Genomic DNA, 23937 nt, shown 5'->3' with positions numbered 1-23937 from the left:
ACACACACACACACACACACACACACCATGTCTGTTGGTATCTGTTTTATTAGTTTTCTGATAAGTTTCAGAAGACAAGATTTTATATTGAAACCTCCGGTGCGCGAGGGGCGAGGAGGGAGGGAGGGATGGGAGATATTACGGGCCACTCCTACTGCACATTCCTTTTATGGCAGCGAAGTCGATATATCTTTATACTGCATGCAGGCAGAGCGAAGCGTCTGAACTATAAAGAAAAGTATTTAAAAAGTGCATTCCGTTTTTTTTTCTTCTTCGGAAAGCGTATTACCTGCTTGTGTATATAACAAATACCTAACCAAATTCATGCGTATTGCACTGTCGGATTTCATCTCTACACCGCCATCCGTCTGTGCAAGGAGCAAAGTCTTTTTTTTTTTTTTTCAATTGTATTACACCGATTCTCATTTGGTCTTACCCATCCGGTGGGGTTTCGAAGGCAAAGATTTACCATCTACAGCGACGTAATGTACGGGGATATCCAGTGCGGTGAGGTATCCCTTGAGCACGAGGGGTTACTGACCCTTTGGGCACGATGGTACGACCCTTAGGGGGTCACAGGTGGTCGGGCCAGGCCGTCGTAAACCCCCAGGGTCGTACTGGAATGCTCAAGGTTCGAACCATCATGAACTGGTTCACAACGACTGGAGGAGGAGGAGGAGGAGGAAGAGGAGGAGGAGGAGAAGGAGAAGGAGGAGACGATGAGAAAGAATGGCTGAGACGAACATTCTGAAGTGACGTTAAAAAACCCAGCAGACACGAGGCTAAACCCAACGACCGTCTGGCTGTGGCGTTTTTTAAAATATACATTTCCCATTCTTCAAAACCCCTTTGTATATGTCTGGGCCTCTCTAGAAAACTTCCTCAAGCGACACGCAGCAACCTGAGGGACCCACTGGAACACACCATCCTCCTCCTCCTCCTCCTCAGGACGAGACACGACCAGGGCAATTAATGCTCGAGGACCGAGAGGATCAAAATGTTCTGAACTGAGCCTTCGCTCCTCCGCCGAAGGAGAGCAGAGGAGCATCGCGTCTTGCCTGAGCGGATCTGGGATGCAGTTATCTTACATCACAACAAACCTGTGGGCCATCGACGTGGCTCGTCACTTGGAATATCTTATATATATAATGGTGATGAAAATGGGGGATAAAGAAGGCGTTGTATCTGTATTCACTACTATTATCATAGTTACTATAAGTAGTAGTAGTAGTAGTTATAGTAGTATTGATACGTTTTCCTCGCAGACGTTGTAATACACAAACTGTCTTAAACGTGGCCTCCGTGCGTCTTAAACGTGGTCTCCGCGGGTCTTAAAAGTGGTCTCCGTGCGTCTTAAACGTGGTCTCCGTGCGTCTTAAACGTGGTCTCCGTGCGTCTTAAACGTGGTTTCCGTGCGTCTTAAACGTGGTCTTCGTGCGTCTTAAACGTGGCCTCCGTGCGTCTTAAACGTGGTCTTCGTGCGTCTTAAACGTGGTTTCCGTGCGTCTTAAACGTGGTCTTCGTGCGTCTTAAACGTGGTCTCCACGCGTCTTACGTGGTCTCCGCGCGTCTTAAACGTGGCCTCCGTGCGTCTTCAACGTGGTCTCCGTGCGTCTTAAACGTGGTCTCCGTGCGTCTTAAACGTGGCCTCCGTGCGTCTTAAACGTAGTCTCCGTGTGTCTTAAATGTGGTCTCCGTGCGTCTTAAACGTAGTCTCCGTGCTGAAGAAAGAAAATGATTTTCCACGTCCCTTCACTGAAAAAATGTACGATTGAAAATTCTTGGGCTTTTTTGTTTTTCAACGCAAGAAAACGTCATACTTTACAAAATACCTAACGACTTGATTGCATCGTGTGCTAATGAGTCTAACTGTTGTTAGGTCCGCTTGGAGAGAGAGAGAGAGAGAGAGAGAGAGAGAGAGAGAGAGAGAGAGAGAGAGAGAGAGAGAGAGAGAGAGAGAGAATCTCGGTAGCCATTGTTGACGTAAAGTCTGGGTCGTACGTTAAAAGGACTCTAGATTACGTTACAGCTATGGTGTCGGCCCACGACGTCCAACAACACACGTCTAAGAAGACGCACGATGCGTGGTATTCCGCTGCTGTTCAAGGCTCAGAATGCATCAAGACGCCACTCGTTATGTGGTAGGAATGTATGTACGTACGTACGTACATAATGTTTTTAAGGCGATCAACCCCCCTCCCCCGTTTTCTCTGCCTAACCCCCCGTTTTCTGTTGTAGTCCCTCAATCGCGGTCGTGCAAGCCACCTCCCCCCCCCTCTCTCTCTCTCAACATTTCCCTTCCCCCCCCCCTCTCTCTCTCTCTCTCTCTCTCTCTCTCTCTTCCCCGTCTTTCTTTATCTTACACACGCACACCCACCACTGATCTAAATTCCTCCGCATAGATCAAAACAACAGACCAGAAAACCAGGCATTGATCTTAGTACTGTCGCTGGATCCCGAGGGAGGGAGGGAGGGAGGCGCTGTGGGAATATTTACTGCGGCAATAAAGTCGAGTTATACCGTACATCTTAGTAAATTCGGGACCACAAAGTAAAAGGAATTGTAAATGTTCTCCTCGTGAAAGCTTAACGGCTTCATAAGTCAGCTAACTACCCTCCGCTGGTTAGAACGTCACGCCGACACCACCGGCTTCGCCTCCGCCCGCGCCAGCCAGGTCACGGATCAAGCTACTTGACGGTGCGACCGCGCGAGGGTGCACTACCGGGCGTGCGACATCGTGGTCATGATTTACCTCCCCCGGGGTTCGGGTAACCTCTGACGCGTTACTCTGCAGGACGCGATCATTACTCCCTCCAAGTCTGCGACGGGGAGACGGTGACTCGAAACGCTACATGATAATCGATGATTAATGAAGAGTAACTTGATAATTATGATCCTGACGAAGGGAGAGAGGGGGAGGGACGGAAGTGTTGATTACAGATGCACCTGGACATAGTTAGCCCCACGAGGACCATGGGAAGCAGCAAGGGGCAGAACAACATAGCAAAAAATATGGGGGGGGAAAAAAAAGGGAAGAGTTACGGGTGGGGTTAGTGAAATCACTCACCACAAGACCCGACGAAGGCGACGCCGATGTCCCTCTGCATGAGGCAGGCGTCTCGCTCCAGGTGGCAGTGGCTGTCGTAGGTGTTCCCGTCCGTGCCGCAGACGGGCGTGACCACGGGCGGGCACCGCCTGCGGCACTGGCACGTGGCCATACCGTACTGGTTGACAGCGCACCCTTGGCCGGACCCGCACCGCACCTCGCCGCATGCGTTCACCCCTGCGGTGCGAAGAAGTATGGGGGTTAAGGGAACCCTGCGGCACAACACACACACACACACACACACACACACACACACACACACACACACACATAATGGAATTTGCCCAGCTTGGAAGAGAGAAGAGTGAGGGGTGACCTGATCACAACCCGATCACAACCTTTTAAGTTCTTAATTCACGCTGGTGACGAAAACGCTCATCGGTTGTACGAGAGAAGTAAGGACGGAACAATCAGAGCAAGAAACGTGTTGAAAAAAAAAAAAAAAGGTTGTGAAGAAGTACTTTTGTGGTACGAGAGGGTTGTGAACTGGTGGAGGAGACTGAATAAGGACGAAATGGACAACAACAGAAATCTAAGACGTGTGGTATGACGTGAGAATAGACGAGAGATGGGCTGGCCCCCCATGAGCGTAAATCTCCCTTTATGTGTACAGTAAATATACGTAACTGCTCATACCTGACTGGCCCGAAGAACGTACACAACTCACTTGTTGATCTCATTAATAACAGGAAGAACAAACGGCTCACAAGGAGAACACGAGGCACCAGCAGAACATGAGACTCACCTGAAGAATACGATACTCACCTGAAAACATGCGACCTCTGAAGTTCAGGAGATTCCCTTGAAGAACACATGACTGCCTGAAGAACACACGACTCGCCTGAAGAACACATGATGAGTGTCTGAAGAACACATCAGTGCTTGAAGAACAAACGACTCTCTCAAAGTACACATGACTCACCTGAAGAACAAACGACGCATCAAAAGAACACATGACTCACCTGAAGAACACTCCCCGCGATACAGAACACTGAGAACTGTTCTTCGTTTACACGCCTCGAAGTTCATCACGCACTCGTTGCTAAAAGAGAGAGAGAAAAAACAACTGAATTTCTATGATTCTAATTCGTGATTAATGCACAACACAAAGACTGATTGGGTAATTGAGGAACGCCTACACGTTAAATGTTGAAGTTATTCCATTACACAGAAGGGACTGTCTTTACCTAACTGATAATCTTATACTGAAGGCGAAATGAACCAACGCTTGTGTTAGATACGTACAGTGTTCAGTATATCTCGCGATGGTGTACGTATTTTCTATCATTTGGTGCTAAGAAAACTTCGTCTTCGATTATATATTCATGGTCTCAAGAGGATAGTACGGGTTTTAGGATTCTGGTATATCTATCTATCTATGATCAATCTGTCGATCTATCTGGGTTAACCACCAGAACAGACGAAAACTGTCACATCCACCAGCGTAACGACGTCATACTTAATAGAAAATAGTGCGTCATCCTGTACCTATGTCTGACCTAAGAGTGTAGTAGTAGTAGTAGTAGTACAGCCATGAGACAGACAAGGCATCTGAAAGTTACGTCGAGAGTCGCAAAAACAAGATACAACTTCCGTACATATATAAAGTTCCCATAAAAGTTCGTTTGACGTCCTACGAAGAAGAAGAAGAAGAGAAAAAATACTAACATATACTTCAGCACCGAGTCGTAGTTTGGCTGTGAATATAAACGTCAATATAAAGAAAGTTAATGGCATCGATGTTGGGTTTAATGGTACAGATACGTGGATCTTGCCACCGCAATAATAGCGAAGAAGCGGAAGTCTTAGAGGAAAACTCCGTAACACGGGTATAGTGGGGTCATAAAAGTGATATATGCGTGTTATCGGTCGGTTGAACGAGTGTGTGTGTGTGTGTGTGTGTGTGTGTGTGTGTGTGTGTGTGTGTGTGTGTAAGATGTGGTAGGCAAAGAGCTGATGCAGTTTGATCATGTGGCAAGCAATATCAGTGTTCAGAATCCTGTGTAACTATGAGTATCGTCTGAAACAATTGAAAAAAATATTTTTTTTCCCATTTTTCTTCAGAATCGAATGATCACCCATGACGATTCAAAAAAATTCTAGGCCCATGATAATGATGACACACGACACAAAACTTCAACTGAGGACCGGGATTTTGATCGGCTGGGGAGGGATCCGTGGTCAACAATGCCCCTCCCTCCTCTTTCCACCATCCATGTTCTGTTCTCTCTCGATAAACAAACAGAAAACAGAACTCCGCAGGAGGGAGTCCCGAGAGACCCACTGTATGTCAACACTCTTATGCAAATCTACCATCTTATAAAACTGGAAAAACAACGAAAAAAACAAACACTGACTTTATTTACGATTCTTAAATGTTAAACAAGTCCAATAACAAATGAAGACACTGTATAAACATCATAATATCTTACAAGAATACTTTTTGTTTTATTTGTGATTACATATAAACACAGAGGTTTGTGAGGAAGAAGACAGTCTATATGCTTGCTTGACACACACACACAAGAGGATTGGGAGCGACACAAGACAAACTTAAACTGTGGAAGGAATAACCAAGTTACTCAATATTGGGTACTGTCATTAGTGGCATGCTCAAGATGAGTGAAGAGCTACTCACTCACACACTCACTCACCTGTAGGTGATGCCATCGCTGGCACACACTGGGGAGAGGGTGGAGGGACAGGTCGAGTTACACTGGCACCTTGGCACTCTGGCGTCATCCACCAAGCACACTTGACCCATCTGACACACGACGTGGCCGCACGGGTCTGGTCACCGTGGAAGGAGAGAGAAGGAGGTGTACATTAGCATCACGAGAGAACAGTCTTGTGCATCTGTAAGAGAAGCCAAAATATCGAACCCTTGAAGGGAGACGGTGCGATCCTTGAAGGACGAAGGTACGACCCTTGAAGCAAGACGGTGCGATCCTTGAAGGACGAAGGTACGACCCTTGAAGGACGAAGGTACGACCCTTGAAGCAAGACGGTGTGATCCTTGAAGGACGAAGGTACGACCCTTGAAGGACGAAGGTACGACCCTTGAAGCAAGACGGCGCGATCCTTGAAGGACGAAGGTACGACCCTTGAAGCAAGACGGCTTCGTCTACGATATGCCAAGAGTTTGTGCGTTCAAAGCGAAAAGTAACTAACTTCACGAACATATGTCATCGAGGCTGCAGGGGAGGAGTCATTACACACACGGCTGATTAAAATACCAGGAGGAGTATTAGTCTAGCGCAACAAACAGTAAGTTTCAGTCGCGACCATCGGAGACCTAGTGTTTCGTGCGCAATACCAGTTCGAAAAGCGCTTCGGCTACGTTTACGTTAGGATGAAGAAAAGCGACTCAGTAAGCGAACGGAAAGTCTTATGATAATCCACCGAAACTGACGATGTTGAGATGCCTAACTCAGACTAAACCCATAACGACTGAGCAAGTGGTCGGAGGTCGGCGACACAGATCCGTTTTCTTTAAGATGGCAGATGGCGTCCCCCCCACTCTGTTCGAATCATTTCCAACACGGGGTGGAAGCTCCGGATCCTAGTAGTTGTGCGAGTTGCTGGAGACGCCGCAGGGATCAGTACTGAGGCACTGCGACTACAGTGGCTTTGGTCGTGTCTCGGTGACAGTCGCTGGCCGCCGGGAAATCGACGAGAGACATGACCTGACGATCGGCTTCGTGTCGAGCGCCCGGGGCTGGTCTGGTCAGAGTGACCGGAGGCAACACCTCGTTCGAGCGACTCCTCCGGTACCAGGTCGCTTATAATGCACCACTGGCCCGAGCTTGCGATGTCGGCCTATGCCTGCATTCCCTCAGCAACTCCTGAGGCTTCACGGAGGACGGAGATCAACGGCTTGGGGTTATATCTACCTCAAAGGAGCAAGCAGTGCCAGGAGTGTGGTTGGGTAGGTGTGTGGTCGTGAGGGTGGCGCTTGATCGTAGGTATATGGCTTAGGGTGCGTCATCAAGTGTGTGTCAGCTGCTCTGGACGGGCTCATCAACGCATCACCCTCAGTCAGACTCGCCAAACTTAAACGTCTATCGTAATCACGCGTTTCTCTAAACATCTGAACCCACTCGTTGCTTTCCTGTATATAAGACGTGTGAAGTACAGAGCACAAGGTGGATATTCTTAATCTTGCTGGCACGCGAGCTAGTCTCGCATTCCAGAGAGAGAGAGAGAGAGAGAGAGAGAGAGAGAGAGAGAGAGAGAGAGAGAGAGAGAGAGAGAGAGAGAGAGAGAGACCCACCAGTTTCCAATTTTCGCACACGTTCTCAAAAGGTGTGTTGTGTTATGCACGTGCGTCCCGACCCGTCGTATGAACGTTTATGGATCGGGTGGATAATGAATGACCCGCTCGTTGGGTTATGTGGGCTTGAGCTCAAGCCTTTCGACTGCCGGAGTGCATAAAAGACCTTTAGTGTCAAGTTCATAACCATCACACGACAGAACAAAAACCCAACCAACCAACCAACCTCGATCATCATCTTCAACTGTTCAAATGTAATTTGAAGACGACCATACGTGTTCTCACAGCATATGTTGGGGGGTTACACCTCCTCCACACTGCTGTGTTGTGTTGTCACCACACCACAGTGAGACTTGAGAAGCGGGGTGACATCACCGCGTCACGCTCAACAGCCTAACAAGTTGTGACGGACGACCCGTCACATGCCAATAACATACCAGAGAATAAGAAGTGAATGGATCTCTCTCTTACTTCGCAAATACCTTTCATGATCGGATATTTTCCAGGAGCTTAGTTGATAATCCATGACCAGAAACGTAAAAATTTTTTTTTTTTATGGCGCTACTGCACGGGGTTGAATCCGTCTTGGCGGCGAGATATCGTGGCAAGAAAACATGGCAATAAATAAAACCGAACCCAACACAATGCCATGCGACAATATTTGCTCGCGACAACATTATACAGGCGGTACGTAATGGCGTAAATCCTCCCAGTTCTCATGATGAGGACTGCTCTACGCACTGGGGCAGCTGAAGTGGTCGCTGTTGACCTGTTGTTGAATCACTCACGCAAGATCAGCCACACACAATATATATATATATATATATATATATATATATATAGTTCACCACGAAGGATATCAACGAAGGAGGGGTAGCTTTTATCTGTTCCAGCAGCTTTTTTATCTGTTCCGTCATCATGTTTATCACTATTATACTGGAAGATGTCCATTAGTACCTGGCCCTGTTTGCTGTGTCCCTGTGTCTTGCTGTGGCCCAGGCTGGCCCTCACCCAAGGGGGAGGGGTGTAAGCTGTGTGTGTGGCAGGGGTATGTAATGCTTAGGGCTGGAGAGGTTGTCAAGGTGATCGTCCAAGCAAGAGAGGATTGGATTCCCTGCACACACGTCTCCACACCCCACTGTGTGGCCGGCCCGGCCCGGCCCGCCGCCTCCTGTTTAATGTCGCTCACTGGCACGGTAAACTCTGTGTGTGTGTGTGTGTGTGTGGTACACAAGTTCATGGTGTACCCTATGGACGGTATAATAGCTGTGAAGCTGTGACAGTTACGTGAGGTTGTAAATTTCACTGCAACTGTGGAAGAACAGGATTGAAGCCAAATTGGATCAGTGAATTCTTTAAGCCACCCGTGCGACATAGCTCCACGTTGTCAGTGATGCACGTACAAGTTTTTTTCTACAGCAAACGATCTTTCCTACGTACGATAATACGACTGTAAAATGTACAATACATAACCAAACGACGTAGCGACTATTGAAAAGATAGGAGCGTAAACATCGACGCGAAGACATATTACAGACAAGAATTAAGTTTCCTGACGTATTTCTCAGATGAAATGCCAGTTACGGATGGCTCCACTGCCCTACAATCAGAGTCTACTGTGGAAAACTTAGCAAGTCATGGTCTCGTATCGCTTACGATCGCAAACATAAACTGTGATCAGGTACGTGGTTGGTGGTTTGAGATTTTGGCCTATCACCAGCCAGGGGCTCAGTTTTGAACCCAGTCAAAGTCAAGCTAGAACCACCATAATACACTCGACCAATCAAGAGTCCAATACACGTGTCAGGATTATTCCTGTGATGCGGGACGTGCCCACACTCTCCCACCCTCGCCCTCAACACACACCGATGACACACCTGTGCAAAACGTCTTCTCGCGCCATCAAGTTGGATTTCTTTCTCAGGCCCCATGGATTGTTGTTAACGTTTTTGAGCCAGAAGCTGCACTATATATATATATATATATATATATATATATATATATATATATATATATATATATATATATATATATATATATATATATATATATCCAAAAGGAAATGAAATACGACAAGTTCCCAAGTGCACTTTCGTGCAATAATCACACGTATATATATATATATATATATATATATATATATATATATATATATATATATATATGATCGTGAGTGCCCCACCAATAACGCATCTACAAACACCCACATCTCCGGCAGGGACCATAAAGACCAGGGGCGGTGGGAGGTGGTCCGGGACCATAAAGACTTTGGGCGGTGGGAGGTGGTCCGGGACCATAAAGACCTTGGGCGGTGGGAGGTGGTCCGGGACCATAAAGACCAGAGGTGGTGGGAGGTGGTCCTCTCCGCAGTCTGATGCTCAACAATGGACGACTCTCCGTCTCACCTTCGGGCCACAGTGGGGGAGGGAAGCGCTATGGACGACAACAATGTCACTCCTTTGCAACCTTATCCCTCCCCGCCTCAGGTGGTGCTCTCCTCCTCCTCCTCCTCCTTTCCCATCTTCCTCCCTGCTACGATTCGTCTTCCTCCACTCTTCCTCCCCATCAAAGAACTCCACCAAAGAACTCAACGGCAGTACTTCTTCTTCTTCTTCTTCTTCTCCTCCTCCTCCTCCTCTTCTTCTTCCTCCTCATCTCACACGATCCCCAGCAGGAGCGCCTCCTTTGTAAGGATCTTTTGAGATCCTTCCTCTATATCCCGGACGCCCCAGCTTGCAACCCCCCACAATTTTTATCTTGAAAATCCATTAACTATGTCATCACAAATTTGTTCCCAGCGTAAATTTATATAATTTTTTTTTAGGCATGAACGCACATCCTTTTGAGAATTACCAGATTTTCTCTCTTTTTTTTGGGGGGGGGTCTTGTATATCCTTCATACACCTGCCCTATGATATCCTCATATTCCTCATATTTATCATCCCTTTGCTTTGCTCTTCTTCGCTCATTCACGTATACACATATAAACTGACGGTGCTCCGTGCCGGATGGCAGTCCAGGTCTGTGTTGACGTCTTCCTGCTAGAACATTCTCTTTGGCGCCTCGCATTTTTCATTCGCTTTCTTACTTCTGAAGACCCGGGAAGACCTGAACACTTACTCCTTAAGCAACGCTGGAAGCCAGTAAAGGATCATATGCTGTGCTGTCCACAGGTCCTTCTGCCACGTCCCCTTACAGTAAATACCTGCCTATCATTCCTTTCCACAGATTTTCCACACGGAAGACCTAATTTCCTCCTCCTACTCCCTGTAGGTCGTAGTATTAAACACCCTATCCTCCCCTTTCAAAGGCTTTCACGGTAGATATTACCTTCTCTCTCTCTCTCTCTCTCTCTCTCTCTCTCTCTCCTGGCCCACAGGTTTAAAGAAAGACCTTCGCTGACCTGGCTTTCACCTCCATTGACAGATATCCACAATAGGGACCTGCCTTCGTCTATTCTTGGGCCTCGCTCCCCCCCTAAACCCGAACCACACATGTGCTTGACACACCACACCACACCGCCCCCTCTCTCTCCTAACTGCTAGCCCCTAAAACACAGGGTCATATTCCTTTCCCCACGTTCGAATCCCCCACAACAAAGTTCTGATTACCTGCAACCCAGAAGCTGCCCAATGGAAGAAAAAAAACTGATCCCTGTATATACATACAGGTGGTCAAAAATACTTTATACCAAACTTTCCACCTCAAAGGTCCAACCGCGGTAAAGGACCAGACGCTTCCCCCCACCACAAAGCAAAGGCCCCTCAGAACTTGAATTCCCGTCTTTTACCGCAGACCACCAAAAACAACAGACGCCTATCTTTCCTACAACGGAACATCTGTCTCGTCCAAACAAACACCTTCCCACAATGATAAAAAAGAGAACAACTTCGTTACTCACTGCGTCCAACAGCAAAGTGCCTCGCCCTGTCTCCATTCCACAGGTCACTAAAACAGAGACCTGATACATTGCGTTCCATCTACAGGTCACCTGGATGGAAAGTTTAATTCCTCTCCTTCTCACGGGTCCGATACAACAGTCCGTCTCCAGTCCACGAGGCCACAGATCCTTCCTCCCAACCGCACGTCCTCAGTGTCCAAATCCTCCCTATGACCCACAGGGTCCCTAGCAACGACGCCCTTAACCCAACCTCTCACTTGAAGGACGACGTAGACAATGTCCTTAACTCCCTCTCCTGCCCACAGGGCCGTAGGAGCAATGCCCGAACGCCATCTCGTACCCACAGGTTTCTAAGGACAATGTCCTAACTCTCTCTCTCTCTCTCTCTCTCTCTCCCTCTCCTACCCACAGGTCCTCCTAGAGACAACGTCCCAGCTCTCCCTCTCTCAACTATCCACAGGTCCTCCCCGTCAAAGACAACAAAGACGTGACCTCCACCTCCTCTTCCTCCTCCCTCGCCTCTCCAGAAACCCCTCACAACAAGGACCACCGAACAACGCCTCGCTGCCCCATTACTCGTCCCCATCCAGGCATCGCTAGTCTCCACGAGCAACACACTCGACCCTCCCTGAGAGGTGCATTTCCCGACGTTTCCGCGGGAGCGGGTTCCAATGGGGAACTTGATGCAGGAAATACATTTTGCACTGGCGATAGGAAAAAAAATATGTATATACAGCTGTAATTGGAGTTCCACAAGGGGTCCTCTCCTGCTCAACAGGTGTAATAAGAGAATTTGGGGGGGGGGGGGGGATAAGGATTTCATATCTGTGACGTAAATATTTCTATTACAGATATACATAAACGCTGTTTCCCGCGTCAGCGAGGTAGCGCCAGAGACAGACGAAGAATGGCCCATCCACTCACATACACACACACACATATGTATATATTCTGAGGTTTATATCTGTGGCTGTAGCTCATTTTTCGTTAGTCTTTACGTGACCAGATCTAACAGCTGATGAACTAGTTAGGGTTAAAAGGCGCCAGTTGTCGAAGGTTAGTATACTAACTGCTTGTTAGTTTGAGGACCGTAATTCTATACTGTACTTGAAAACCTATTCATGCACGAAAGTAGTCCATATGAAAGCGGACTTCCATAGAACACATAATACCCTCCAACAGCCATGATTCGAACCCAGGACCTTTTGCGTGGTAGATGGGAACTCTAAACGCTAGGCTAGCTTAGCGTTCCTGTCTGACACGCAAAAGGTCCTGGGTTCGAGTCCTGGCAGTTGGAGGGTATCATGTGAAAGTGCAGGAATCATTACCTTCTCTAAAAGATCAAAAGAAGACACATAATAGTCACAAAATCACTGTGAGAAAAGGTGTTGGCACTTGGTGTTGGTACTACACTTCCACACAACACATAATAAGAGTTAATAGGAAAAGTAATTCGCGGTTGGTTGCTCACAAAGCCATTACGAAATCACAACCCTGACTGCAACGACATGTCGTCATCTCGTCCCTCCTACGATACCCAGAGAGACCGAGATCGTAAGTCAAGCGTAGCATTTACGTTGGACGGAGTGAAACTCCGTAAATCTGACTATGAACGAGAGGAATCACACCTAAAAAAACAAAAACAAAAAAAAAAAAAAAGATAATAAGGTTGTAAACATGAGTTGTGAGAACAGTTACAGTGGCATGAGAGACAAATATCATACATGAATTTTGTGAGTTTTACGTTCTCGAAAACATGTTCACAGGAGTTATGACGGCGTGGTTATGTGGTCGGGTGTTGACAGCCAAACGCCTCCTTCCCGAATCTATTTCATCTTTTATTGAACCATTTGTTGTGACGCAAGATATAATATATTTTCAGCCTAGACATTTTTCCTGTGTAATTTTTCCTTTTATTATATTCTCGGCGATCATATACTTTCCATAGGCTAAATCAATTTAATTTTTTTTTCTAGGAAAGTCTTTCTTTGAGACTTTGCACTTTTGGGGGACAATTGACAAATTTGTGTTTGTGGAATAAGTACGGTAATCGTTTCCTCAAATTTCGTTTCTATGTATACAAATAATTCGTAAGAAATAACGACGGGAAGATGTCATTCTAAAAGTGGCACAAGGAGTATTAAAAACTATAACTTACATAGCCGCCATAAACTTCTTTTTAAAACTATATAATATAAAAACGACAACAACACATAACCAAGCCTCCAACAAGGGGGGACCCCGACCCCCTGAACCTCTAACGCAAGAACTACACAAAAAATACGTTATTTACGTTACTGCTCTGCGTGTGGTGAAGGCGGCTAGAGAGAGAGAGAGAGAGAGAGAGGAAAAGAACAAGCGGAAATGGTGTCTTTTCTTTTACCATGTGTCACAACAAAGACAACAAACTAACGAACACGAATTTATAACGATATACCCACGATCGAATCATAGGGAAGGACCCCAAACAGTCAGCTTCGCTTATATTGTGTGTTGACAAGACCATCTCTTCAATGTCTTACTGCCGCTGAGGACGAAAAAGCCTAGCCAGCTACCGCTCGCTCGCTCGCCACATTCACCTAATTTCAAATTTACGGACGTTTCCAGACTTTCGTTTTCTCCGGAGGCCACGGATATAATAATCATATGATCCGTTTATCATCTGGGACTAACTAACTAAAAATCTCACAAGAAATATGCGTGTGTGAATATACATAGTCGATTATGAAATACTCGTAAACGTATTTCAGGAGCGTGAACTTCCCCCCCCCAAAAAAAAAATGTTTCAAAAGAAGTTGGTGTTCCCCCTGCAATTTATGGTCTGGGGGAACATTCTTGTAACGAAACATGGAGACAGGGGAAGAGCTATACCACAAAACTTGGAATTCCGTTTTTTTCTTTTGAGAAATTCCTTATGAAAACATACAGAAGCAGCGATGACTTACGAGAAATTTAATTCTATGAAATACCATTATTCCACATATAAGAGCGCAAGAAAGTGACTTCAGATATTCTATTTCCTATTATATATACACACACACACACATCCTGGCGATCTCTCATCTGTATTACTATGAAGAGAAATGGTTATGTAAATCAGTACACTATATTTCAAGTCTCACGTACAAAGGGATTTCTTATTTCACTGAAAATAGGTGATATTGGACGTCTCATCATTATAAGAAGATACAAAACCAAAACTTTTGACTTTCCATGAATAAAATACGTATGTTGCTACATCTCCGATCCAATATGACTTCTACTACGTTCGGAAAAAAAGATATATCTTATTGTAGTGCGATACTACTCGGTATATAACCAAACCTCACTGTTTGAAATGTCATAACTTTATAAGCAAGTTGAATCAGACAAGTTTTGGTGGCGTGGGCAAACTGCCGCTCGCTTAAAGGTCGTTAAGGCCACGGATCGTAGACAAGTTATAAACATTTAACCACAAAGTAAGTTGAATTAGGTTACGGGTTCCTCTGGTTCTTATGTAGACCCACGATTTACGAAATTAAGTACGGAGACTCGTTGGTGTTTTGATCATTAACTTTACATAACTCGTATTATTTTCAGAAGTAAGAATCATGAGAAGAAAGAAATCGACAACGAAATCTCGAGGAAATAGTAACGAATGTTTTTATGGCTTAAAGTACATGTGTTGTTTGGGAATATTGTGTCGCCCGAGACATCTAGGTAACGGTAGCCCAGAAAGTGTAATGCAGCAAGGGGTGGGGGGCGGGGCGAGTGGTACCTTCCCTGTTCTGTCAGCTTTGTGTGAGTGACGGAGTAAGGAGGCGGTGTTCATGTCATTCCCTGTTCTGTCAGGCTTGTGTGAGGGACGGAGTGAGGAGGCGGTGTTCTCTGTCATTCCCTGTTCTGTCAGGCTTGTGTGAGGGACGGAGTGAGGAGGCGGTGTTCACTGTCATTCCCTGTTCTGTCAGGCTTGTGTGAGGGACGGAGTGAGGAGGCGGTGTTCACTGTCCTTCCCTGTTCTGTCAGGCTTGTGTGAGGGACGGAGTGAGGCGGCGGTGTTCACTGTGTCAAGCTGGGGAGGCGTGGCATGATGGTGGCGATGGGGGATGCTGCTGGGGTTGTGTAGAGGGTGGTGGTGATGGAGATTAGGTGTGAGGGTGGTGGTGACGGTATCATTGGTGGTGAGGGAGATTAGGTGTGAGGGTGGTGGTGGCGGCGAGGATGGCTGGTGGTGATGGTGGAGGGCGGAGACAAGGTTCATCTAGCATGTCATGATCATCTGCAGCAGGGGACAATGTCAGGTCGGGTGTCCGGATCTCTGGAAACCCAACACTACCGCCAGCCCTACTGTAAGCTCCTCCTTACTGTAGCAATGTCACCCTCCCGCCTCCCTCCTCCTCGACAGCTATGCCATTCCAAAAGACCCCTCCTGAGTTCACTGTCATCACCCGCGTGGCCCCTCTGGCTTATCCTCTGGCCACACAACAGGTCATCTGTCGGGGCCAGGATCATCTGCCAGGGCGTCTGTAAACGCCGGGTCATCTTCCAGGTCATCGGCGAGGCGGGATCATCCACGGAGGGGGACAGATGTCAGCCAGGATCATCCCAGGTCGACTCGCTCTCCCTTGTGGTGCATCGACCTCCCACTCTGGGGCGGTCGTGTCTCGTCGGTTCACAACGACTTTTACCTTAGTGGAGACAGACGTCTGACCTCCCTGCGTTGGAGGTTGGAATGAACTCTTGCCTGATAAGTTCTCCCGATAGGTCAGTCACGCAGGGGATTTCCTGGTTAATCCGCCGCGCCCGCGTGGCGGACCTCCACGATAACGAAGAGGGCTAGGAGATCGCTTGTGAACCACGCCCGTGCGGTGAGCCTCCGGGCATAAAATCGAGGCATCGCGATCTCCGTCATGGACCCGAACGTAACTGGTAGCGACGCAGGATAGACATCCGGGGATGAGACCATCGCTCTAGCGGTGGTCTGAGAGACGATGCAGTGAACTAGAGACACCAGACTCCTCCTCCTCCCTTCCCATAATGGCAAGGGTCACACCCACGAGAACGGCGACAACGGCGACGGGATAAGAACCCTCGCAGGTCAAGCGGCGTTCTCTCTCTCGAGTCCGTTTTCTTCGCCCGTTCCTGACCGCTACGTCGCTGACGCAGGAAATGGCGTACGTTCATAACAGAAGAAGAAACTTAACGTTGTCTACACTTGTCACGAGTGAAAAATGACCATATACCCACAGGTCACGTATACGCAGGGGAGGACACACGGGTATAACGTAAGACGTGTACGCGAGGGTAGAAGTGGACGTGACCAGGACGTCTCGTCCCGGGTAGGGTGAGGGAGGCGGCGGGGGAGGAGTTGTTGCTCCTCCTCCTCCCTCCACCTCGCTCTGCTAATATGGGAACCGACGTAACTGAAGAGAACTGATCTCAAGGCGGTCATCTGCAGGGAGGTCCCAAGGGGGGCTTGGCTGGGTCAGGCTTGTTGTGGTTGTGGTGGAGGTGAGGGTAGTTGGGTGGTGAGGTGGTGGTGGTGGAGGTGAGGGTGGTTGTGTGGTGAGGTGGTGGTGGTGGTGAGGGTGTTTGGTGGTTGGGTGGTGAGGTAGTGGTGGTGGTGAGGAGGGTTTGGTGGTTGGGTGGTAGTGGTGGAGGGTTTGGTGGTTGGGTGGGGAGGTGGTGGGATGGCGGTGGTGATGAATGCATGCAGTGGTGGAGATGATGATGATGATGGTGGCGGTTATGTAAATCGTATGTCAGAGAGAGAGAGAGAGAGAGAGAGAGAGAGAGAGAGAGAGAGAGAGAGAGAGAGAGAGAGAGAGAGAGAGCGGGGGGGAGCAGCCAGCAGCAGCTTGGGGACAAATGAAGTCATTAGACGACCTGCGGTAATTAGTCGCTCAGTTGCTCAGAATAATCCGCTCGTCATTTTTCCATGGGAGTAATCATGCGCTCCAGTGATCAATGCTTCAACTTGGTTTTAAAGATTAATGGGACACAGACTGATAATGACCCCCCCTACCCCCCTACCCCCCTCCCCTCCGACCCATGACTCTTAGATGTCAAATCTGAATCAAACTACGTTGAATGACGGCCAAATCTGTTTCAAGATGGTACGAAGAACATATCCAGTCAAATGTCTAACATATTACCGAAAAGACTGGGGTTAATCCGGGAACGGATTAAAAGCGCGAGTTTCCCATATAGATCCAGTGGGGTTGAAATGATGTAGCTCATAAAAAGCAAACAGAGAGAGAGAGAGAGAGAGAGAGAGAGAGAGAGAGAGAGAGAGAGAGAGAGAGAGAGAGAGTGTGTAATAAAAGTCACCACTGCACCATCCCCCTCTCACCCGAGAATCGAACCACGGACCATCTGTATGGCTGCGAAGGTAGCCTAACACCCACAGATGGTCCGGGATTCGATTCTCTGGGTAGATTTATATCATTTAGACTTGATCGCCGTCTCCCGCGTCGGCGCGGTAGCGCCAGGAAACACACGGAGAACGGCCCATCCACTTACAAGCATATATCAACATATACATACATCTACGTACACATCCACAGACATATACATGTATACACATGGGCATACTCATATTCAAACACAAGAAATAAAATAAAAACCACACTAGATATTCAAGGGAACTCCTACCTCCCCTGCCTCACAGCCTCCTACCAATCCACCACTGAACTAATTACCCCCAGAAGTAGCGCCACGCCCCCAGACGTGACGTCAGCACGTCGCCCCATACGGATCTCACTGGTAATTGGTGGAGGCTGTCAAAGACCCGGGTACCCGGATGAAAGCCATGCTATATCTGGAAAATCCCAATGAAATCACGCGACTAATTCGTTGGTGGAGGTTTTAGTCGACATATCTGACGTGGGTAACGGCCCGCACACTCTCGGACAATATATATATATATATATATATATATATATATATATATATATATATATATATATATATATATATTGGAAAGGATCACAATTTTGCTCGTGATCAAGATATTCCTATGAGTCCACGGGGAAAATGAAACACGAAAAGTTCCCAAGTGCACTTTCGTGTAATAATCACATCATCAGGGGAGACACAAGAGAGAAATATAACAGTCAGTTGATATACATCGAAGAGACGAAGCTAGGACGCCATTTGGTATATCAACTGACTGTTATATTTCTCTCTTGTGTCTCCCCTGATGATGTGATTATTACACGAAAGTGCACTTGGGAACTTTTCGTGTTTCATTTTCCCCGTGGACTCATAGGAATATATGTATACACACACGACTTTCCACTATTATCATCATTACACCCATTGTTTCTTCGGCCTTATGTGACAAATATTTTACGTGGGTTTATATCAGTCTCAATTCCATAGCCACATGTTTTCTTTTTGACCAACGTATACAACAAGACGCTTTCGACGCGAGTCTACGAACTTCCTTGAAAACAGAGTTGAAAATCGAAGCTATATCCCTTCTTGCGCCAGAACCCGTGTCCTTTCCACTCTTCCTCTGTATGAAACCAGGATTAATTAATTAATTCTTAAAGTCTCACTGCTCGCTACTGTCTTTGTTCGCCACGCGTTCCCAAAGTAGTACTTGACTCTGGTAATACTATACACGGATATTTTTTCTTCTTCAAATTACAGAGCTATTCATTAACTCGCAATATATATCCCCCTCCCTCTCCAAGACAAGAGGTGCATCACCGAATATATACATAAAAAAAAGAAAGGTTACATACGGACATATTTTTATCCTTCATGTTCAAGCCAAACGTGAATATATCGTACCTTTTTATGGATGGTATGGACGTGCTCATGGCTACATCATGTATGAAATTATTGAAGGAGTGATACATCTATACGTAAATGGAGTAAATAGTTATAAACAGGCCTCCCATGAGATATATAACGATTGCCAAACGAAACCACGAGATCGACAGATGCGAAAAAAGTATAAAAAAAAAAAATATACGTCAAGGCATTGTGAAGAATCAAAATATATAAACAAAACTCTTTCATCTGAAATCCCATGGATAAAAACATCCAGTCAATCGAGTGATTTATGATCTAATTATTCTCCTCCACCCGCGACCACAGCGGATTCTTTCGTCTTCAATGTGTGGAGGTGAATCAAGCGTAGTGGGGACAACATTGGCAATGGCCAGTCATGTTCCAGTGAAAAGATTTTTCTCATGTGGGAGTTACGACCCTACGCTAGCGGTTGAGGGCAACGAGCAGTTTCAACCCGTCCCTTTAACGGTATCAACTTTATCATTTATCATTATCCAGGTTCATTAAAACGGACGTCTCACTGGAGTGGATAAACCATGAAATACATAAAATGAATCCTAAGTAAATGTTTTAGCAATATGTGGCCCACAATTGCCAACGAGCCAATCACAACATAGAACAACCGAGACACATCATATACAGAGTAGAATGTACAATAGATAACATGACATTCGGAAGATGTGGAATCTAAGACGTCAATCATTGTATATATCACAACAACAACAACAAAACCACAACAAGAGAGAAACGACTTAGCTTGAACACAACCGCTCGCCCTCTCGTCTCTACTGGCTCTGGCGTGAGCTTCTGGCCGGAACCCCCACTCCCTCCTCACAGACACCACCGAGACGAACGAGCGTCGCTTCGGAACCAGCGACGGTACTGCTTCGAACCTCATATGAACCTCATACGTAATTACAGCTTCATATATATATATATATATATATATATATATATATATATATATATATATATATATATATATATATATACACATATATATATATATATATATATTTATGTATATATATATATATATATATATATATATATATATATATATATATATATATATATATATATATATATATATATTATATTCGTTTACTTTCAAAAAAAAAATGTTGGAGAGGACAATTACGATTCGGAGTGATGGGTGGAATTTTATCAGATTAATGGCACCAACTTCACAGTCATTAAATCGCTGACAGCACATCATTAAATCGCTGACAGTACATCATTATATCGTCGACAGTGTATCTCGTCCTCCCACCGATGTCACACCTTCTGTGTCATGAATTGTGTGGGAGCGGGAGGGAGGACGTAGTTCTAGCTCCTCCCGCGTGAGGCTCTTCCCTTGTCCCACTACCAACGGAGGCTTGTCTCCGGCCTCCAGGTATGGTGGCCAGCGAGGGCGCCGTTAACCACTGAGTGAACGTCGTCAGGTCCGCCCATCGAGTATGCTCCTGGGTCCTCTTCCTGGCTGAGTTACGGGGCGTCCTTCCCCCACTGATGTATTCTGGAGGTCTCCCTCCCTTGTTTTCTCTTTCCTTGTTACCTCCCTCTTCCTTCGAGGCTTGGAGGGAGGGAGGGGAAAGAGGGTGTCTTTTCTGGGGTCCTTCGGATCTCTGAGGTGGCCTGGTCGCCCGCCCCTCTCCCTCCCTCCCAACCTTCCCCAACAATTTGTCCCGGGCGGGGTCTCTCTCTCTCTCTCTCTCTCTCTCTCTCTCTCTCTCTCTCTCTCTCTCTCTCTCTCTCTCTCTCTCTCTTCCGACCTATTTATCACGGGGCGAAAGTCCGTTTAATTCGGTTGAACCTTGACAATCTGCTTTGGGCTCAGAGGGCAGTAAGAGCAGGTGGGGGGAGGAGGCCGGGGAGACGATATAGCCTCTATCTACCAGCAGCAGTGAGTCGGGTGCTCATGCAGCCAGGGTGTGTGTGTGTGTGTGTGTGTGTGTGTGTGTGTGTGTGTGTGTGTGTGTGTGGCGGGCTCGGGGGCGCGCGTCTGTAGCCAGGATGATGGTGGCGGAGCTGGTTGTCAATAAGATGTATTGGTCCCGCTACTGCTGCTGCTGGTGGTGGTGGTGACTGGAGGGATTGGTTGGCTGCTTGTGTGTGTGTGGGGGGGGAGGAGGGTGTCACTCACGTCCCTTCCTCGTCCTGACCCGACATCGTCGTCATCGTCATCGTCAGTACTCAGGGCTTCCCCCGAACGCGAAGGAAGGATCGCTCGGCACAAAAGTTTTGGATGAGCAGTGGAGCACCGTGGTACAAACTCTCTTTTTAGCATAAGTAAGGGAGTGTTCCTGCTCACGACGGTACGAGCCTTGGACGCGACGGTACGAGCCTTGGACACGACGGTACGAGTCTTGGACGCGACGGTACGATCCCTGGACGCGACGGTACGAGCCTTGGACACGACGGTACGAGTCTTGGACGCGACGGTACGATCCCTGGACGCCACGGTACGAGCCTTGGACGCGACGGTGCGAGCCTTGGACACGACGGTGCGATCCCTGGACGCGACGGTACGATGGCCCCAGCCCGTTTTCTACGGCCGGACATACAGCACTGCCCCCCCCTCCCCCCAATAACGCTGATGATGACCGCTGCAATGTCAACATGAGATTAGCTCGTCCGATATCGACAGCCCAGGTAATTAACATCACCAGACTCCTCCCCCATTCCCCCTCCACGGTAATTAACATCACCAGACTCAAATTAACTTTTTTTGGCCGGCAGCCACCACCGCCCTGCATATGGCGGGTTCGGTGCCTCGTCCTCCGCCCGTCCGCTGCTCATTCGCAGTTCACGCGAGGCATTTCGACGCGGCTTCATTGTGTGGGAAAGAGGAGCATGATGAATCAATTGGCCTCCACTTTTCCGCTCTCGGGTAGGGAGGGTTGGTTGATGAGCAGATGCCACTCCAGACGTGAATGGGAGGGGGACTTAATACCGTCTAGTTTATTGACTTTTGCGAGGGATAATTTGCTCTAATTCGACGACGAGACTGAGAGCGCTCATTCGGCGTTACTAATAGACGAAAACTCAATTCTGGGGTTTCACACTCAACGCGTCTCCTGCCATCTCGTCAATGATTGGCTTCGTTTCCATTTCACAATCATGTGTTCACACCTGCAGACGACGTAGCATGACTGAATACAGGAAGCTGAAGTTCCACACCTGCTCGTGAACCATCGAGATTATCCCACACTTAAAACCGAAGCTCCGGACCAGCTCATGAACCATCACGAGCATCCTACACTTAGGAACGAAGCTCCAAACCAGTTCATGAACCATCGAGAGTATCCCATACCTAAAACAAAATCTCCGGACCGGTTCATGAAACCCATCGTGAGTATCCCACACCTAAAACCGAAGCTCCGAACCTGTAGGAACGACACAACATTCATAGAAAAAGGAGTGCGAGTCATTTCGTCGTGGGGGGGACTTGCGTAGATATACGCCTGGGACGTGCGGACGAAGAGCCTGCGGAGGGAGAACGGGTGAAGAAGATCCTCTGCTGTGCATCCAGGACTTTTAAGTTAGGTGGTCAGCTGAATCAAGCATCGTGTCTTGTACACACATGACCTGGAATTTGTTACTTGTAAAGCGGAAGGAGGGGAAGTGAATCAGTATATAGTATGAGGTGCTTGGTATGAGAGCCCGAGGACCAGAGTCGCCAGATTTGGACGACACACACACACACACACACACACACACACACACACACACATGCGCGATGCACCAATATTGCTTACCAAGTCTCCACACTCGACCGTGTGTGTGTGTGTGTGTGTGTGTGAGACGGTGAGGGAGGTCCTTGGCCCAATCCCACTCCTGCCTGCCACCAGTCACGACCGTCCCATCCCAGGCAAAGGGATCGGCTCATTCCGGATTCTGTCAGGGACCGACAACAGTTTCATAAGCATCGCGGGGAAGACGCTCGGATCCCTTAAGATGAGGATTCAGGAACCTGTGTGTGTGTGTGTGTGTGTGTGTGCGTGTGTGTGCCTGATCCTTGAAGGCGTCTGGTGAGGATGCACGGGAATGACACTCGGCCATCGCCAAGGGGAGGGAGTTAGTCTTGGGGCGCCAACACCATCATCTTGCGTCTGTTGTCGTCACCTCCCGTTACGTATACAACGGTGGCCACCACCACGAGAGCGCGCAGGGGCCACAGAGATGGAAATGACGTGCCCAAAAATCTATCAACAGACAGCGATAACAGAGATGATAGAGAAAGCTCAGAAAGCGACGCACGCCACTGCAAGACGTATGTATCCGAGTGACTTCCAGAATCCGTGGGGTTCCAGTGGACTGGAAACTCAACAACAGGTCTGCGACCATGGACAGTTCTCTTACGTGCTCCAGGAGTGGGTAGTAGGAGGAGGTGACCAGCAGGTGATGATGATTTTTGCCTTGGAGGCATTGCCAGCGGCCGCTCTGGAGTAACTCAGCTGGTGATGAACAAGAGGAAGTGACGAGAATCGAGGCACATGAAAAGAACAACATAAGCTTGAACAACATAAGCTTATGGGTATGTCTCGCAGAGTTATGAGTAAATCTTACAAATATACACGACCATACATGTCGACCTCATTCAGCTTTAAATATACATGACCATACATATCGACCTCATTAAGGTTCAAATATACATCATATCACTCCTGTAAGATATCCCAATGACTTATGGTCAAGCTCCATCACATAATACCCTTCCATGGAGAAGTATACATATATACACTCGTATCCGTAATTTCAAGGGTGTTATAGATAACAACATATCTGAATATACAACAGCAAAGACTTGAGATAAGAAGGTGGATGAACGGATCCACAACTGGCGCATCTGTGAACGAACGTCTGGTAGCC

At 47.4% G+C, this 23937-nt stretch overlaps 1 protein-coding gene across 1 annotated transcript in view; it reads right to left on the bottom strand.

Annotated features, from left to right (window-relative positions):
• Positions 1–23937, bottom strand: part of LOC139754080 (agrin-like) — a 292522-nt gene that overhangs the window by 37264 nt on the left and 231321 nt on the right. Inside the window, exons 6-8 of the mRNA XM_071671130.1 lie at positions 5761–5896; positions 4069–4148; positions 3068–3283 (exon numbers count right to left, since the gene is read on the bottom strand). Coding sequence (XP_071527231.1) covers positions 3068–3283; positions 4069–4148; positions 5761–5896 — 432 coding nt within the window. The remainder of the gene's footprint in view (positions 1–3067; positions 3284–4068; positions 4149–5760; positions 5897–23937) is intronic.

Source organism: Panulirus ornatus, chromosome 16 (genome assembly GCF_036320965.1).
Source record: "Panulirus ornatus isolate Po-2019 chromosome 16, ASM3632096v1, whole genome shotgun sequence".
Lineage (NCBI taxonomy): Eukaryota > Metazoa > Arthropoda > Malacostraca > Decapoda > Palinuridae > Panulirus > Panulirus ornatus.
Note: the sequence above shows the minus strand (reverse complement) of the source record. Positions and strands in the feature narration are given on the sequence as shown.